Genomic DNA, 19,367 nt, shown 5'->3' on the forward strand with positions numbered 1-19,367 from the left:
GTGAGGTGAATACATCCATCCTTCATGCCATTTTCCACCAGGGCAAGCCTATACTTTTTCCAGTGGCCCCTAACTCAGAAGTTCTCTCTTTGTCCCATGTCCTGTGGTCATCTTGGGTGATCGTAACATCATGTTGATAACAAATTGGTTACCTCATCCACTCAATGACGAAATTATTGACTAGCTACTACTATTGGCTACGAAACAGTGTTAAACAAAATACAACATGGAAACCAGACTCGAAAATCCCTTGACAGGGTGCCTGGGTGGCTCAGTGGGTTAAGCTGCTGCCTTCGGCTCAGGTCATGATCTCAGGGTCCTGGGATCGAGTCCCACATCGGGCTCTCTGCTTGGCAGGGAGCCTGCTTCCCTCCCTCTCTCTGCCTGCCTCTCTGTCTACTTGTGATCTCTCTCTGTCAAATAAATAAATAAAATCTTAAAAAAAAAAAAAGAAAAAAAAAGAAAAGAAAATCCCTTGACAAAACCAGTGAAGCCAAGGAAGCGAAGGCTAGGTTAGCTTATCCTGTGGCGCAGGTGACGTTAGCTTGGGTCACTTTTTTTCTTTTTTTAAGATTTATTTATTTATTTGAGAGAGAAAAAGAGAGAAGAGGGAGCGCGAGTGCTCCAGCAGGGGGAGGGGCAGAGGGAGAGAGAGACAAGGAGACTCCTGGCAGAGCAGGGAGCTGGACGTGGGGCTCCATCCCAGGACCCTGAGATCATGACCTGAGCTGAAATCAGGATTGGATTGCTCAACTGACTGAGCCACCCAGGTGCCCCTCAAAAATGTTTCTTAAGTTGAATCGAATACTCCATAAAAGATGATATTTATCGGTTATTCAGAGGTGATTCCATAGGACCACAGAACTTTGTTTTTTAAAATTTTTAGTCATTCATTCATTTATTTATTTTTTAAAGGATTTTATTTATTTATTTGAGAGAGAGAGAGAGTGCAAGCATGCATAGGAGGAGGGGCAGAGGGAGAAGCCGACTCCCTGCTGAGCAGGGAGCCTGACACGGGGCTTGATCTCCAGACCCCGGGATCATGTCCTGAGCTGAAGGCAGATGTTCAACCGACTGAATCACCCAGGTACCCCAAGACCACAGAATTTCAAAGAACATTATCTTAAAATTACCTAGGTGGAAATATTACTAATGATAACATTAGTTTCCCTGTTTCGATCAAGTAACTCAGGTCCAGATCGGTGTCAGGTGAGGGCTTGCAATTTCTACGTGGAGTTTGCGTGGAACTGGTGGGTTTGTACAAACAATGACTCGTAGCATCCTCTGTGCAGGGGTCCTGGTTCACACGGTGGGGAGAAGGGTTTGTCTCCCAGGACGGGTGCACACCTGGGTCACACTGATATTAAAGTCTGGTCTGGAGAGGTTGTTGGCCTCGTAAGACAGGACACGAGCTCCGGGTTCAAGTTACTCTCTTCCTGCACTTGTTGGAGACAGTCTCTCTGGCAGTGACATAAACAGACCCCTGCCTTTACTCGCTGATTCCCTTCCGGTTATTGTTTGGACTGCCGTGAGCATTCTTCTGGACAGTTCCTTCCCCTCCCAGGCAGGGGGCTGGGGAGCCAGGGCTGCTCTACATCGCTCCCTGGGCTGTTGACGGGCTCGGGTTGGGAGCTGCCAGCCGCCATCAGGAGTCTGCACGGATGAAGGACATCTGCTCACATTTCTGCTCTCTTTTCAAAATCTGCTAAGAACTGAACCCTTCATGCTTGATTTTTTTCCTTAGAAACTATGAACATCGCCAGCTAGCATCTTGGGCTCCAATTCTCAGGGTGCGCGCCAGCTTCATTAGGTTTAGATGGAATTGGACGGAGTTTCTTATTGTTGATGACTTCCGTGCATTTTTTGAAAAAGATTTTTATTTATTTATTTGACAGAAAGAGAGAGAGATCGCAAGTAGGCAGAGCAGCAGGCAGAGAGAGAGAGAAGCAGGCTCCCCGCTGAGCAGAGAGCCCAATGTGGGACTCAATCCCAGGACCCCGAGATCATGACCAAGACAAAGGCAGAGGCTTAACCCACTGAGCCACTCAGGCACCCCGACTTCCGTGCATTTAAATGGGAGCCCACAGTGGTGGTGAACAGGGCTTCTTTGGGGGGACATCACTGTCTTTTCCTCCTCAGATCTGTGTGTTCCAAACAGCTGCTTGGAACCCTCTAAATTTTTTTAAAAACAGGGGAATCCCAAACCACTTCCCAATTAGCATATTGTCACTCGCAGCCTGCGCTGGCTACAGGAACATTTGCCCCCCCCCCCCCCAGCTCACTGGGCGGAGGAGCGGGCGACAGGGGCTGGAATGCTGCAGGTGAAATGGTAAATCCGTGCGCGCTCTCGTGGTTCCAGCAGGCCCTCAAGCATCTCCCGCATTGCACACTTTCTTCTTGGTCACACTGGCCACCGCTCCATCTGTCACTCTGGCCTCACTGAATTCAGATCCGTCAGAAGCCAGCACCCACCCTAGCTCCGTCTCTCCTGACAGCCTAGCTCCTCCCCGCTCCCGCCCTCTCCCGCCAAACCCCATCCCTCCTCTTCAGTCCCCTCCAGTCTCTGTGGCTGGTTCCAGCTTCCGGTCCCAGCTTGCTCGACACTTCAGAAACAGGGCTTCCCACCTTCCTTGCTTCCCTCCAACTTAATTATCCGGCCCCTCCGTGGGTGTTTTCTGTTCCTATGTGGTTTGGGGCTGATATTTGTGTGTCGGTTGCTTCTGTTTCTGCATATCTACCCTCGGTCAATTCTCTTTCTAATGGTGAGCGAGGAGGCATGAATAATTTAAAAATAATTTGCATTTGTCTCTGGAATGCATTTCTGTACTGACGCTCCGCATTTGGGGGGTGTCTGATACTTTGGGAACTTACACGTCAAAATTGGTCATGAGGCAAAGTATAAAATGCCTAGAGAGGAGTGGGGGAGTTATTCAGCATTTTTTTCCTCTGGCCCCTGAAATATTCTTTGGCTCTCAACTCCGTGATGAAGTTGGAAAGCATCACTACTCATATAGTTGGCTTGTTCTGGACCCAGGAGAGCCTTTCCAGTCCCTTCAGGGTGTCTGTTCAGCTGTTTGTCTGGTACACACTGTCTCTGTCAAGGGGGGAGGTAATCAAGAGGCTGACTTGGAGGAAAATGATCAGGGCCCAAAGAATTATCTGGGGAAGAAACATTCCTTAATTGCATGACTTTGCCAAATGAACATTCATTAAATATATCAGCTTCTCGGTGTGCACGCTGAATTTAAGGGGTCTGATCGTTTTTGAAAAATTGTCCTTGCAATCCTTATTCTAAGATACGTCAGCAACGTGATGCGTGACTGAAAGTATTTACTGGCTTTAAACTACCAGGGTCCTTTCACATAAAAATAGAGGTGCCCTTACAGGGCTGAGTAAGCATTTGACATTCAGGGTGGTGTGCCGGGGAAAAGTTTGCGCCCTAACCCACCATGAGAAATATTTCAAGTTAGCTGATTTGTTACATAAACACTCCAACCTCAGACTCAGTCTGGGCAATGATGTCCCCCTCCTCTGGGCTCTGCCCTGCCAAGACGGAGGGGCCGTGGGCTCTCTTCAGAACGCAGCTGCCTGTAGTCTCCTACTATCCTGCGATGAAATAGGGTTTTTCTGCAAGGTTTTATTTGCAAAGCATTTCAGGAGACGAAAATGTAAACCTGGGTTCTTGCTTGTCCACTGAGCCTTCCTAAGGGTCTGTGTCTGGGAGCCCTGGAGCCCAGAGAGGCCGGAGCTGAATAAGGCAGGGAGGAAATGTGTGAAAAAACATCTAATTGGGTCTGAAGAGGTATGAGGAAGTGAGACGGTGTCGTGATGATGCCTATCATCAAGGCCGGGAGACTGATGGTTGTAAATGTGTCCTCATTCTTTCCGTGACCATTTCTTGCTTTTTCTTTTTTTTTTTTTTTAAAGATTTTATTTATTTATTTGACAGACGGAGATCACAAGCAGGCAGAGAGGCAGGCAGAGAGAGAGGGGGAAGCAGGCTCCCTGCTGAGCAGAGAGCCTGATGCGGGGTTCGATCCCAGGACCCCGAGATCATCACCTGAGCCGAAGACAGGCTTAACCCACTGAGCCACCCAGATGCCCCTCAGTGAGCATTTCTTTAGCCCTATCTACCTGTTAGACATCGCATTAGGCACAACGGTGATACAAAAGTGGATTTGGGGTTGATTTTTTAAACTTCAGTATGCAGGAGAAAAAGTCAGTGAACTTGTCAAAATAGAGATTCCCAGGATTCCAGAGAGGCCAATTTATTAGGTCTAAATGGAGATGGGGAGCTGCATTTTTTTTTTTTTAAGATTTTACTTATTTACTTGATAGAGATCACAAGTAGGCAGAGAGGCAGGCGGGGGGCAGGGGGCGCGGGTAAGCAGGCTCCCTGCTGAGCAGAGAGCCCGATGCGAGGCTCGATTCCAGAACCCTGGGATCATGACCTGAGCCAAAGGCAGAGGCTTTAACCCACTGAGCCACCCAGGTGCCCTGGGAGCTGCATTTTTAGCAAATATCTCAGGTAACTCGAAGGCAGATAGTCCTGGGATCAGTTTAAAAACAAAACAAAACAAAACAAAACAAAACAAAACAAAACACCTATAAAACTAGCCTAAATGCTTGGGAGTCTGTTAATTGCCCAGAGAGGATTTATTTCTATGTTCAATGAGCTCATATGCACTTAGCTTACCTTGAATACACCAGATGCGGCCAGTCACAGTGCTGCTCCACGAAAATGACAGCTGAAATGACACACCCATAGCCTGGGACTCTGGAAAGCAACACTAGGTCAGGAGACTGTACTTTGGACCTGGGGATGGTGCTTACCCCAGAGCTTACGCAGCAGAGGGGAACGAGATTTCCATGACCTGGGATGCCTTCCTGCAATGGTAAGGCTGAGATCACAGGAAGAATTTCATTCCTTTTTTTTTTTCTCATGCCAAAGGCTCAATGATGTGGTCCCACTCTATCAAGTATTTTCTCCATGCTTTTTGGTTCGTGACATCCACCTTCTGTCCTGGAACGAGCATCTTGCTGTGGTCTGCAGGAAGGCCCGGTGGTGATCATTAAGAATGGTTCTTTGGATAATCTCCTGGATCTATGGTTATCCTAATGCATGCTCAGAACAGGATGGATTTGTAGTTCACACCGCACAAACAGCTACCCAGTAGGGGGGCACTGGCTCTTCAGCTCCGTTCTAACCACCAGTGGTATCTGCCTAGGGTTCTGGGCACTGGCTTGCTCTCAGGAAATTTATGGCCTTTAGCAAAAATGTTGCCCATCTCTTGTTGGACAAGGGCTTGAAGGCAAACCAAAACTAATTGACCAACAGCTAAATCTGAACATGAAAGCCTTCCTTTAAAAGTGGTTCTACGTGTGATGTGGGGTCTCAGGGCGATGCATCAAGGCCATGAAATCTGCCCCATGATTTCTGAAACTTTTCTTTCCCTGAAACTTTTGACATTTATATATCTCGATATTTTCTCATGACATGAACCGAGACCTTTCATTTCGAATTCCTCCACTGGTGTTAGGGTCTGACACCAATTCCCCTACACTGCTTGGCTGGGTTTCCTATGACTCAATTCAATTCGGTTCTGACACCTACTACATGGAGTTAGTGGGGACTCCACATGTGGAGGGTCCCCAACAAGACGGCCTCTGTCCCCACTTCCAACGCCATTTGCAGGTGGGCTGACACATGTTCAACAAACGGATGGGTGAATTCGCTCAGAAAATACTTACTGATCAATACTACCCTCTCGTCCACTTTCTGGGGGTTGGGGATACAGTGGGGGAATGCCCCAACATGAGCCCTTCAGCCAGGGAAAGGGTACGTACGTTGATTTCCTTTTCCTACATGGACACAGCACTCTGGACTTTCCAGAGTTTCTTTTTTATCGTCTGAGTTAGGCTTCTTTTCTATGGCCTGCCTACGCTACTCCAGAATCAAAATCTTAAGATTCAGAGCAGGGCTCCTGCTGGAGGGAGCAGGGACCCTCGGGAATGACCTGGGGCACAAGTGCGGACATGCCAACATCTGAGAGCGGCGCAAAGCTGCCACAGAAGCAGGATTTAGGCTGCTAGAATTCCATTAGAACCTTTTTTGTGCCTGGAATCCCGTTCCCAGTGTGGTGAAATCCGTGCACCACTCCGTGGAATAACGTTTTATTTTATTTTATTTTTTTAAAGATTTTATTTATTTCTTTGACACAGAGACAGATCACAAGTAGGCAGAGAGGCAGGCAGAGAGAGAGGGAGAAGCAGGCTCCCCGCTGAGCAGAGAGCCTGATGTGGGGCTTGATCCCAGGACCCCGAGATCATGACCTGAGCTGAAGGCAGAGGCTTAAACCACTGAGCCACCCAGGCGCCCCGGAATAACGTTTTTAAATGCCACATATGAGTTTAAAGCAAGCCAATGTGAGGGTAGAATGTGATTATTTAAATACTGTAAGGTAATCACATTGGATGGTAGCGATGTATGTGGCTCTTATGCGTGTGGTAACGAGGTAGTGGCTGGTGTAATGGCCGTCGTGTTGAGGTCATGATGAGCATCAGTGCTACTCTGAATCTTGGCAGACAGTGGAATGTCATATTAAAAAATACCAGACACAAGTACTGTTTTACTGCTGTGGTCTGTTGACGGCATTCACACTGGACGGCACCACTATATTACAGTTAGAGGTTAATAAAAACAAAAATGGCGCCTTTCCCCCCTTCAAGTTCATGGACTTCGGAATTCTAGTCTATTCTCCCTTGTCTGAAGTGTAGCTATAGAAGAGCTTTGTGGGGAGGGGGCTGATCAGTCTGTCTAAGAGAGTTCAAGGAACCACAGTTTACTAACCAACTAGTCTACCACAGTAGTTCACTTCTTCAATGGCTATTTTTTATAGGTTCTTAACAAATGGTACAAAAATGCACTTATTATCAGTTAACTTGTAGCCCCATGCATGCACACGTTTATAGAAAAGCAATGGATGAATATGGGTCTGCAGATTTTTCTGGAATAAATAAGGTAAGTTTCATATACCCTTTTATTGGAATGTGTAAATTATAAAAAACAAACACACCTGGGTAATGTCAGACCTGAGGATTCTTTTAAATATCTCTTTTGAAGAATACTCATATACTGTTCTAAGGGGGTCCGCACACTCTAGTTAAAACAGACAACCCCGGAAATAGAAGAATAAAAAGAGCAGCAACAATGGGTTGGCTAAGTGCCTACTTAGCCACTTAGGTGGCTACTTTCCGGAGCCTGCAGTCGTCTCTCCCTTGTTATCACTGAGTCCCCGGGGTGTGTTCCCCTGGGAGCTCTCACAGGCTTCTTCTGTTCTGGGTCTTGATCTCTGCAAGAGTGGCTGCTACAGGAACTCGAGCAGGGAGGAAGGGAGCCCACTTGTCTGGGTGGGGGGGTGGGTCACCAGGGTCCCACCGCCATTTTGGGGTGGTCCGTGGTTTCTCACATTTCAATTATAGAGGCAGAGAGAGATCAGATCTTGGGAAGAGTTTTCACTTAAAACGACCACGTCAAAGGTGGTACGATTTCTTTTCCTTAGGCCTTGACCTCAGAAGACACGGTAGATAAACAGAGCTCTTCCCTGTAACACCTGCTCCAGTCTAGGAAGGCCTCAGGTCATTGAGTTGACAAGCCCGTTAATGAACCTGCCGAAGACCTTTCTTGTCAGTGGAGGCTGCTCCTTCCTCGGCAGGAGCGTATGGTAGCAGATTAGTAAATGGTCGAAAACGAAGCCATCAGAGCATGCCGGCCACACAATGGGAAAACAGTTTGGGTGCCCAGCAACACCTGGGTTACCCGGCCATTCATCATGAGCGTTTGAAAAGCTCTCCCCCATTTGTGTTTGGGTTGCTTTTATTTTTTTCTTTTTGGTGAACTGGCCGACTGCCTGGTGAAAGGAGATAAGGGAAGAAGTCTCTGGTCTAAAGCCCTTGGAACGTAGATTTCTAGGGCGCCTGGGTGGCTCAGTTGGTTAAGCGACTGCCTTTGGCTCAGGTCATGATCCCGGAGTCCCAGAATCGAGTCCCACATTGGGCTCCTGGCTCCGCGGGGAGTCTGCCTCTCCCTCTGACTTCCCCTATCATGCTCTCTCTCTTAAATGGATAAATAAAATCTTAAAAAAAAAAAAAAGATTTCTAAAAACACATTTTCTAAAAACACTTTCAAAAATAGAAAATGAAACTGAATAGCAGAGGAAAATTATGAAGAGTCGAATAACAGAAGGCAACTGCTTAAAAAATGAACTTGAAAATGAACTCCTGAGCAAGACTGCTTCATGAGGGCATCACAGAGAGAACAAGTTTACTGTGGACCCTTAAGACCTTCAAAGTGTTAGGTAGTCGATGCTATGTTTGGAGAGGGGGACTCCCAGATAGCGGACGGGGTGGGGGAGCACCACACACACCCTTCAGAACCACCAGGCTAAATCGTTCTTGAGACACAGTCTTGGTGTGGGGAGGCTTTATTGTTATTTTTAAAAATTTATTGCTTAGATTTAAAGATTTTATTTATTTATTTATTTATTTGAGAGAGAGAGTGAGTGAGTCAGTATAAGTAGGGGGAGCACTGGAGGGAGAGGGAGAAGCAGACTTCCCACTGAGCAGGGAGCCCGATGTGGGGGTCGATCCCAAGATCGTGAGATCATGACCTGAGCCGAAGGCAGACACTTAACTGAGTCACCCAGGCGCCCCGGGGCTTTCTAGTTATTAAGCTATGTTTTGGAACGCACTGAATTGTGCATAAAGACACATTATGGGCAGAGCAACTACGGCGCAGGGTCACTGAAGGGGGCAGCGCAAGAGGACGCAGGAAAGAGCCAACGTCAAGGTCTCCTGCAGGATGTGCCTGTGGGACATTTAGGATATTTATGGTGACTACTTTCCTTATACTGCTTAGAGGACAATCCCTTCTTGTTTGCTCCTGAATCCTTGGTTTTGTCTAAACGTTGATATAATTTTATGTTATTATAGGAAGACATGGAATCAAAAAAGGGTCAGCAACTCCCGGGAAGAGGGTCCAGGCTATAGAACATTCTTTCCTACTAAGGAAGGGTTGGACAAACGGACAAACACTTGCCAAACACCTGACCTTTAAGAGTCTCCTTCCTTTGCCTATGGGCCTTGGGGAGCTTAACGGCCACTGAGATTCATTCACTGGGGGAAGAAACGCATCAATCCATTAGTTTTTAGGTAAGTGATGCCAAGTTTACTGGCGCTGAAAACAGTTCTAGATATAAAATGTACTTTGTTTTCCAGGGTATTACCACTCTCCGGCAGTCAGAAGATTTCACAACGGGCCAGATATTTCTGTGTGTGAGCGAGTGTGTGCGTGAGCGTGTGTGTGTGATTTCTTTCTTGTTCGGTTTCCAAAGCCCTGGCTGTATTCACAGTCTTCCAGAAGATCGGTGTCAGGTCACAACCCCAGCGTGAACCGTTACCTCTAGAGAGCAGAGTTTTATCTGGCACGGAAAACTCACTGGTGGGTTTTCTAGATACATGTTTATTTGCAGTTCAAAGACAAAATAGAAAACTCCAGAGTGGAAAATGCTACCTTTTAGTTCACACTCTTTTAATCCCTCCGTCCCCATAAAATAAACTTTCTGAAGTGTAAGCAGTGGGAAATAATGTAAACTGTGCAGAAACGGAAAATAAATTAGTTTCTTTCAAACTCGGTGGAGGTCCCTTTACCGGACAGCGAGCTTGGTTGCACACAGAATTTGGTCTTGAACAAAGAATAAATCTTTGGCCTATTTCCCCATTGCTCCCGTGTTGCGTAAGAGGCATATTTCAAATTCACTTTCTTCTCCAACGGCAGCAAAAAGGCAAAGAGTAGTCTGTTTCGTGAGCCTGGAAGACAAAAACATGTTTCCGGGGGTTTAAGAACAGCTTTTTACCCTGTGGTGTTAAACTGTTACTCGGGCTCTAAAAAGCTGGAAACTGAAAGAAAATTTGACAGCCAATAAGGGATTCTCTTCACAAGACAAGGCCGGGATCCCTGTCTGGAGTCTTTTTGCTTAAGAGCCACGGAGAAGCCCAGGGTGTGCGACCGGGACCACGCACACTGCAGGCAGCGAGCCGAGCCCCGAGGCGATCAGGCAGAAATTCCAAAATTCTAAATTTGGGCTCTAGTCTCTAGGATCCTGCTGAGTGAGAACGCTCGGGATTTTAGAGATTTTAGATTAGGAATCCTGTTGCCTTGGATTTTGGTTTTTCTTATGGTCTTATGGCACAGAAAGTGAGGTCTGAAAAATGCATTTAGGGCGCAAATGGAAGGGAGAAGGTCCGGACCTTCTTACTGATGTCGAAGCTTTCTTGTTTCCTCTCAAAGAATCTTAAAACTCCGACGCGGCCGGAACCTGTCATCTGCTTGAAGGAGAAGTGGTCTAACTACATTTTACAAAGAACAAACACACACCCGAGTTCCAGAAAACACATGGTCACCACTGCAGCAGGGACTGTAAAGGTGGGTGTTGGGCTTTTACTCTGAATGTATGCATGGAGGAGTTGATCTGCGGGGCCAGGAGTTCACACTGGGCAGGAGAACAGCGAGTCGGCCTCCCACCAACGAGGGAGGGCTCTGGAGCCGGAAAGGATGTTGGCTTAGCTTCAGAACCCAAGACAGTGACGAAGACAGGACACCGGGAACTCGGGATACTCCCTGAGCATCTGATTCAAGTCAGGGAAGTACACAGAAAACAGACGCCTGGCAAGCATAATCATCATTAACAAAAAAATATTTTTTGCGGTGAGGAAGGGAGGTGTTTGCCTGGTGTGAACCGCACCCCCTTCACTTCCCCCTTAGAGAGGTGGCTGGTCTCATTCAGTGGCTCTGGTTCTCCCTGACCTGAGGCTCCGTGAGGCCTGTGGAGGAAGGGAGGTGGTGGGCTTCATGGACTGGAAATAACCCAGGGAGGGCAAGTCTGGAAGAACCTTCCAAATCTGTGCGTGCTAAAGACCAGCTGATTAGCCGCGTGACCTTAGTATCCAGTGGTTTAGTGTTTAAAGGGGCCTAGAGTATGTGGTTCCAGGTCTTAAGAAAAGGCAGAATGTTGGCAGAAGTACAGAAAGTCTGAATACAGATTTTACGAATTGGAAAAGCAATCGCTATGGTGAGAATTTAAAAAGGAATCAGCTGTTCATTGTTACCCAGTTATTCAGGGAAAAAAATAAAACAATTTCAGAATTTTACGAAGATAGAACATATGAAACATTCTATCTTGGTATGGGATTGATAAGAAACCAAAGCATACCCAAACAAGTTTCTTCTTTTTTAGGGGGGTGGGGTGGGGGAGGGGGTGAGTGAGCGAGAGAGAGTGTGAAAGTGGGCAGAGGGACAGAGGGAGAGGGAATGTTAACCAGGCTCCACACCCAGCGTGAAGCCCAACTCAGGGCTCGATCTCACGTCCCTGAGATCATCACCTGAGCCCAAATCCGGTCGGACGCTTAACTGACTGAACCCCCCAGGCATCTCCAAAAAAGTTTCTTTAAAAGGGAGCTAAGAACTTCCCACCTATTAAGCTTCAAAATATTCCATTTTAGTTCGACAGATGTCAGTGAGATGGTAAAGATGGCATCGCTGATTCTGTCCCCACCATCTTTTATTTAAGTGGCCTGGGCTTCCAACTGCGTACTCCAAGGATGGCCCGGGATGAAACACTGACCTACCTCTTTCTTGGAGCATAATCGTGATCAGTGGTTTTTGAGTGGTTCCTTGAAAAGATAGTTTCAGTGAGCCCTGACTGTTGTTTGTAAGTGACGAATCACTGAATTCGACTCCAGAAACCTACATTGCATTGTATGTTCCCTAAATAAAAGTTGAATTAAAAAAAAAAAAAAAAAGGACCCAAAGCACAGAGCCCAGATGCTACCCTTGGGAGCCCGAAACCCTGTGGTTTATAGACTGGGGATGACAAACCCTGCCCAGGGAGGTCTGCGGCAGCAACTGCACTCAAGATGAATTTATGATTACTTAATATCATCGAACATTCCTGCTCTGAAGGCAGCTGTTTAGGGAGAAATGAGCAGGTATGACACTCTTTTTTTGCAGGTGCAATTCTAGAAAAAACCTTCTTGGTCAATAACGAACATCTAGACGAGGGCTAGAGTCAGTCTGATGCTGGACTCTAGCCAACCACCCTTGGGGACAAAGGGAGTACGTGAATTCTTCAGGAAATCTACCGGACTTTAGAGTGTCTGCCTGGAGCCCACTGAGACTCAGATATAGGGTAAAGGTTCAGAATGAGATACCATTCTGAAGGGGAAGGGGAAGGAGGGGAAAAAGTCCAGTCCGAGTCCAGTCATCTTCAAACAAAAGACTAAAGAGTATCGTGGCAGGGTCCGATCCATTGGGACAAACGATGTATTTTAATTAGTTGCGTCTGGTGTCGTGGAGAAGAAGGAATCGGGCCCTTCTTCTGACAACAGTGAAGGCACCACAGGGGAGCCCCGGAAAGGAGCAAGAGCTCAACTCTGGGGACTTCTTGGCATCTCCTGTTCGTATGGAGCCTCACGCGATTTCCTTAGGGTGAGGTGAGCAGGAGAGGAGAGGACGGGGAAGGAGACTAACAGTTGTCAGCAGACGTCAGCCTTCCACGGGGCAGACGGCAGCAGGGGCCACGAAGAAGAGTGAGCGTGCGGCTTCCAGCCGAGTGCATGGAAAGATCTGGAGTCCGACTGCCACGGGAGCAGAGCAACCAACCAGACCTTTATTTCCTCTTCCGATGCCCAAATCTGTCTCAGCTGACTGTCATCTGAATGTTCACATTTTTATATTTTTTACTGTTAACAGCCACAGACCTTCAATGTCAGTAGAGGTGGTCCCTGACTGACACGTGCATGAGGGCACAGGAAACAGAGAGGCTGTCTGTGGGTCATTATACTGAGGAGTCCCGGGGGCGCCTGGGTAGCTCAGTCATTAATCCCTCAGCTCATGATCCTCGGGTCCTGGGATCGAGTCCCGCATCGGGCTCCTTGCTCACTGGGGTGTCTGCTTCTCTCTCTGTCTGCCTCTGTCTCTCCCCCTGCTTCTGCTCTTTTGCTCTCTCTCTCATATAAATAAATAAAATCTTAAAAAAAAAAAAACCAAAAACAACAGAAACAACAACAAAGAGTATATCAAGGCGTCCCCGAGAAGGAATGTTTGCTCTGCACGGTGGTGTTCTCCCGTGACACCAGATCTGTCTTCAGGGCTGCAAGCAAAAGGGTCAAGTGATGGTTTTTGAACCACTGCCCAGCGAGCCTAGAAATGGCGTTGGGCAGCTCAGGAGAGGAGGCTTGGAGGAGAGAGTGGGAAGGGAAAACAACATTCAGGGAGAGACAGCCCTGTTATAAAAGAGCTTGGACAAAGTCATCGCTTTTAATACCCAAATAACTGTCTTTTGTTAGAAAAAAAAAATTACCTGGTGATCCCCAAATTACAGGTCTGCTCAAATAACCGTTTGCCATCTTCTAGAACAGGCCAAAGTTCCCTCACTCTGTGACTGAGGCGCAGAGGGCATCCTTTGGCCTGGCCGTAAGGACGGGGTGAGCGAGTGAGCAGATCCTGGAGGAGCCTGGGCGTTCAGGTCTATCAGCTGTGCAGCGGGAGCACGCTGCTGGCCTCCCCGGGCCAGAGTTTTCGTGGCACCGAAATAAAACTGCTCACCTCGCTGGACTGATGCCAGCATGACATGCGACAGGGAGGCGAGGCGACCGGTGCCAGCCATGGGAGGAGTGGCGGGCAGAGCAGGGGAAAGAGCCCTGTGGTCCTGTGGGTCGGGGCAACTGCTCAGCTGCGGGCTCTCAGCGCGCAGGGGAAGCGCCTGCCTCCAGGGGGCGCTGTGGCCACCCAGGCGAGGGGCTTAGCACCCGGCCCAGCATGCCAAGGAGATGTGCACAGGCCAACCTCCGAGCCTCTAACCCCGAGCTTTCAGTAAACGCCGAGGGAACACAAGCCTAAGGATCTAAGTGTCCGTGACAGCAAAGCGAAGGACGTGTCCCTGGGTGTTACCCGAGTCTTAACTGCAATGATGAAGGCATAATTTGGTTTTTAGCACCTTCTTGGAGGACAGATGAAAATGGACCCCAAGGGTGGGAAAGTACTGTCCGTGAGAGGCGAAGGGCGACACACACTTGTTCTGGGGAGAAGTGACACACGGCAGCGGCAGAGCATGACGGGTTCTGGACGTGAAACACACAGTGCCACCCGAAGACCAAATGACACCATCATCCAGGCTCCCGTCCACAGGCTTCTTGGGTAAATCAGTCCCCCGGGGTTCCTTTGGTGGAGTTTTCTTTTTCCGAACTGACACAAATATGAACCGTGGTTGTGGTTCAAAGTGAACGCAGCCCCCGCTCCTCGGTGACAAACACATGTAGTCACCACCAAACACCACACACCGACAGCAGACACTTGCGCGCCTGGGGTTAAAGCGATTTCACAGAGGTCCGGTCGCTACCCCTCTCATCACAGCCTAGCTCTCCGGCGTCTGTTAGTGACAAGGACTCACACAAGAAGAAAGCCACGTCCCCACGCGGACTCCTGGCCGTGAAGCCAACGAAAGTGAGAATTCCGTCTGCCTGGCTCAGGGCCAGCACTCGGGCAACCGGAGAAAACGGTCTTCAGGTCAAGTCAGCTCGTCAGGCAGGCCCGCGGGGTGCCCGCAGCAGGGAGGGGTGCCGGGCTCGGGAACAGCGACAGGAGTGAGCGCGGAGACTGCACGGGGGCCGTTTGGGAAAAGGAATGTGGCTTGAGAACACGGTGAGGACACGTTTGATGTATGGGATGAAGAAAAGCAGAAAAGCCTTGACAACTGCTGATGGGGAGTCTTCCAGGCAGCCCGGGAGGCTGGCCATTTCTCTTCAGGAAGGGAAGCGAGGACAGGAGCCGGCAGGTGTGGCGGCAGGACCGAGGGGGAGACAGGAGTAAGACCAGGGACCTCCCACAGCTCAGGGCTGCCTACGGGACCTCCAAGTTGGGCCCAGTCCCCTTAGGCTGTGTGGACCCTGAGAGGCCAAGGAGTCTCATTTCTGCTGCTCTGTCCTTCCTATGGCTCGCTGGGCCCTCTGCGTTAGAGGACCTGTCCTGTCTCCATGTGTCTGTCTGGTGGGTAAGAGCCGAGTGTCCCTGTCATGTCTACGCTGAGTGTTACAGGTTAGATTGTCCCCGACTAGACAGGCCAAAGTCCTGACCCCCAGGACTGAGCCGGGTAAGGTCTCTGTAGATGTCACCGAGTGAAGATGCGGTCAGTGAGGTGGGCCCTGATTCCATGTGACAGGAGCCCACGGGAAGACAGAGCGACACACAGGGAGTAGGCCTTGGCCGTGCAGGTGGAGACGGAGCAGTGTGGCTTCAGCGGAGGGACGTCGAGGGTTACTGGCAGCTTCCAGGAGGGAGAAGAGGCCAGCGCGGACTCTCCCAGAGTCTCAGGGGGGGCAGGACTAGGCTGCCACCTTGACTCCGGATTCTAGCCTCCAAGAGCACAGGAGAAGCCACTCCTGTTGTTCTGAGCTGTCCTGACGTGTGACGTGGTGACAACAGCCCCACAGGGAAGGAATGCACCCCAATTCCTCCGTCAGGGAGTCTGCTTCTGTGCCAAGAGAGGGCTGGTCGGAAGCTTGAGTTCGGCTTTTAAAATGACCGCAGACACAGCAGTCCCCTGCGGGGGCAGATTCGCCTTCCTCGGCTTTGGTTATGTGCCGGCCTTGCGGTCTGGAGCACACAGGCCTCCCACAGGTCAGAAGGTCAACAGCAGCCTAGGGCTCTGTCATGCACCTACGTCACTGCCCTCATGTCACCTCGTCACGCAGCCAGAGTCATTTTATCATCTTCATCACATGAGGAAGGGCGAGGGCAGGACAATAAGGTATTTTGAGAGACGGAGAGAGAAGGAGCACATGCGTCAATGTCGATTCCGGCGCTCTGTTCCGATGACTCTGTTGCTAGAGCTGTGGCGGGTAACTCTTACTGCGCCTCGTTGTCAATGAAACTCGAGCACGTGCGAGCCCGCGCCCGCGAGAGCACGTCATACCCGGTGTGCGGTGCTGTCCGTGGTCGCAGGCGTCCGCTGTGGGCCGCGACGGGGGTTGTGTGCCTTACAGTGCGGCCATATGAGTAAGGACGGGCACTCTGCCAGCTTTAATTCTGGAAATATTCTTTTTATGAGTTTACAGTGTTCTTTTTTTTTTTTTTTTTTTAAAAGATTTTATATATTTACTTGAGACAGAGAGAAAGCAAGAGACAGAGCATGAGCGGAAGGAGAGGGAGAGGCACACTCCCCGCCGAGCAGTGAGCCCAACTCGGGGCTTGATCCCAGCACCCTGGGATCGTGACCTGAGCTCAAGGCAGATGCTTAACTGACTGAGCCACCCAGGCGCCCCATAAGGTTCCTTTTTTTGTGGCAAGAGATGCCTTCAACAAATCTATACCCAGAGGGGACATAATGTGACTTGCGCTGGATAGGAGCCCATCTAACTGCATATCCACCTCTAGGAGTGGCCCAAGCCGCAGGCTCTTATTATGTAGGAATTCTCAGTAACCAAGTCAGGAAACGACTTATCAGATCGCGTTTTGTAGTACAATCTAGAAAACCCAAACAAAATAAAACTAAAAAGTATTTGGGGGAGGGGGAGAAAAAGCCAGTAGAAAGCACAGCAGCCTACCTGAGTCAGGTCCTGCAGAAGCTGGGTTCATTTAGAACAAGCCTTTAACTTGCTCGGTGTCTGTATCAAGATCTATATCATAGAAGCAGGGCCGGGTCGGCAGTCCCGGCATGGTGCTCATCTAGGGGAGAAAAAAGAACACACTCTCTTAGCAGATGGTGCAAAGCGATCACTCCAAACACGGAACACAGAATGGCCAGAATTCCCTACGTGACTCAACAGTGCCACCCACACCTTTAGGTCCCATACACCTGTATTTTTTTTTTTTTTTAAAGATTTTATTTATTTATTTGACAGACAGAGATCACAAGATTTATTTATTTGACAGGCAGAGAGGCAGGCAGAGAGAGAGAGGGGGAGGCAGGCTCCCTGCTGAGCAGAGAGCCTGATGTGGGGCTCGATCCCAGGACCCTGGGATCATGACCTGAGCCAAAGGCAAAGGCTTTAACCCACTGAGCCACCCAGGCGCCCCCACCTGTACTCTTTAAATTCGCCACCTGCTATTTCAATCTTTGTTCAGGAAATGGAATAGAAGAGGCAGATGTCCACCTCCTGGAAACGGAGACCACTTCTCTCCCCCCACGACCCCACAGAACATGGCTGCGATGCTGATTTCCAAACCCTTTCTTTCTAAATCACATCCTTAAAAAAGATGAGCCCCTTTGGATGAAGGGGCCAGTATGAGAGGGTGAACCAAACAACAGTTTCCTCCTCTCCCCCAATACATGTTTTTGTAAAACCTACAACTCGTGGAGGGCAGCTGGGAAACCTAAGACCAGTGACTGAGGTTTATGACACACCAGACGCTGGGCCAAGTTTCTCTTTTTTGACCCTCCCAACAACCCTGTGAGGTACGCACTTTCCTTATTTCCTCGCCACGAGGAAGGACGCCAAGGTTTACGGAGGCTAAGCCACTTGTCCAAGGTCACAAGTGATAAGCCGCAAAATGGGAAACTGGACTCCAGGCCCATAACCTCAGATGACTCACTGAGCCACCACCACGACCGCCGGGCCGCCCTGTGGGTTTGTGGGTTTTACACCGCTAACTTAGTTAAGTCCCCGGCCACGCTGAGAAGTAGGTACTGACTTCAGCCCCACTTTCCGGAGAAGACAGAGGGCATTCAGGCACAAAGGCAGGGGCTCGAGGACATCCAGCACGTCAGTGGGGGACACAGGATTAAACCCAGGCCCCCGCTCCTCGTAGCTTTGCCGCACTCTGTCCAGATCAGGGTTTAGTGAAGTTTGTCTCTGCCCCCTTGCACCAGAAACCCTTGGCATCCTGGGGAAAACTGCTGACTCCCTGGGTGACTCACACACTAAAACACAGACTAGGACCTAGATTGTGAGGCTCCTGGATGATCTACTCCTTATTATTTCAGTTTTTCCTACTATGCTTTAATATTGCACTTTTCACAGCAAGGATGCTCGAAAAGCAGTGCTGCACGCAGTCCTGTGGAGGAGAGACACCTGGGACTGTGCTTGGCTTTGCTCTTTGAGGATGACGTGCTGTGTCTTGCAAAACTCCTGCCTGTCCTGGCCGGAGACCATTTTAGAGAGCTGAGGCTGTGTAACAGCCAGCACTTACAGCTCCACGGTCCGCCCACGTCTTCCCGCCTGGCAACAGAGCTCAGCTCTCTCACTTGCTTGGGCACTGACTTGGAGTCTCCGCATCTGCCATGCGCCACCCCCCCCACAACCCCTGTCCGTGATGCTGCCAGCCTCTTGCTGCTCGTACACGGGTCTGTGGACCAGGAGCATCGACATCACTGGGAGCATCTTCGAAACCTCAAATCTCAGAACCCGTCTCAGGCCAGCTGAATCAGAATCTGCAATTTCAGCAACACCCCTGTGATGTGTGTGCATGTAACCATTTGAGAAGCATCGCTTGGACTACGTGGCTGGGGAGGCCTCCTTTTGCACTGGGAAGGGGGCTCCCTCGGGTAGAAGCGGTGAGGAGGGAGGGGCCCAGAAACACCTGCTGCACCTGACAGCCGTGCACCTGTTGGCCTGGTTAAGCCCCTGCTCCCCAAGAGTGCAGTGAGGGGGCCACGGGGCGCGCTCCCTGTGCAGCTCAGTGTACTGACACCGTGCTGCGCGGTGGTGAGCTCCTGTCTTATACCTGCACGGGATTGCGCTTTAGGTATGTTGTGGGCGGAAAAGGCTTCTGAGGCCGGCCTGGAATACGGCTACCATTCGTAACAGGTCTTGGAGAAAACGTGCTCTGCATTCCGAACCAGTAGCTGCAAATAAAGTTTTGGCACACGGCCTGCTCCCTGTGTTTTCAAACTCCACTGATGTGGACGGCGATGTGTCCTTGTTAAGTTCCTGTTCCTGGCGGAGCAGTACTATTTTTCTCTGGTTGCTATAGTGGCTGCACATATTCGGAAGGATCCCAGGGAGAAACCCAGGCTCACTCCGCCGGCACCAGACACCAAACACAGAGGCCACTGGGGGCAACGGTTGCTACTTGTTGCCAGTCGTCAGTGTCCAAGTCCCCGCAGGGACTTCCTAGCCATTTTCCTGCCTAACTTCACTCCAACGTTGGCGATGCCTTCCCAATGTGTGCAGGCATGTGGATCTGGGCAAAGGAACTAGCAGTTTATAGCTGAAGAAATGACTGATCATTTTCAGTCACAGTGATGCTGCCCCATCCTGTGAATCAACTCTGGAGGTCAAAGGCACATTTAGTCCTAAGAACGTCACCCAGA

At 49.6% G+C, this 19,367-nt stretch overlaps 1 protein-coding gene across 2 annotated transcripts in view; it reads right to left on the reverse strand.

The window, feature by feature from the left end:
• Window positions 1–9,500: 9,500 nt before the first annotated feature.
• LOC111158692 (methylenetetrahydrofolate dehydrogenase (NADP+ dependent) 1 like) overlaps window positions 9,501–19,367 on the reverse strand; it is a 185,219-nt gene continuing 175,352 nt past the window's right edge. The window contains exons 27-28 of one of the 2 annotated variants that reach the window (XM_022520898.1): window positions 16,660–16,780; window positions 9,501–9,867 (exon numbers count right to left, since the gene is read on the reverse strand). In XM_022520898.1, coding sequence (XP_022376606.1) covers window positions 16,691–16,780 — 90 coding nt within the window. In that variant the 3' untranslated portion in view covers window positions 9,501–9,867; window positions 16,660–16,690. Of the gene's footprint in view, window positions 9,868–13,480; window positions 16,142–16,659; window positions 16,781–19,367 lie in introns of those variants that run through there. The other variant, XM_022520899.1, reaches the window with a different exon arrangement.

The sequence above is a fragment of the Enhydra lutris genome, unplaced genomic scaffold (assembly GCF_002288905.1).
Source record: "Enhydra lutris kenyoni isolate GAN:26980312 unplaced genomic scaffold, ASM228890v2 scaffoldscaffold62, whole genome shotgun sequence".
NCBI lineage: Eukaryota > Metazoa > Chordata > Mammalia > Carnivora > Mustelidae > Enhydra > Enhydra lutris.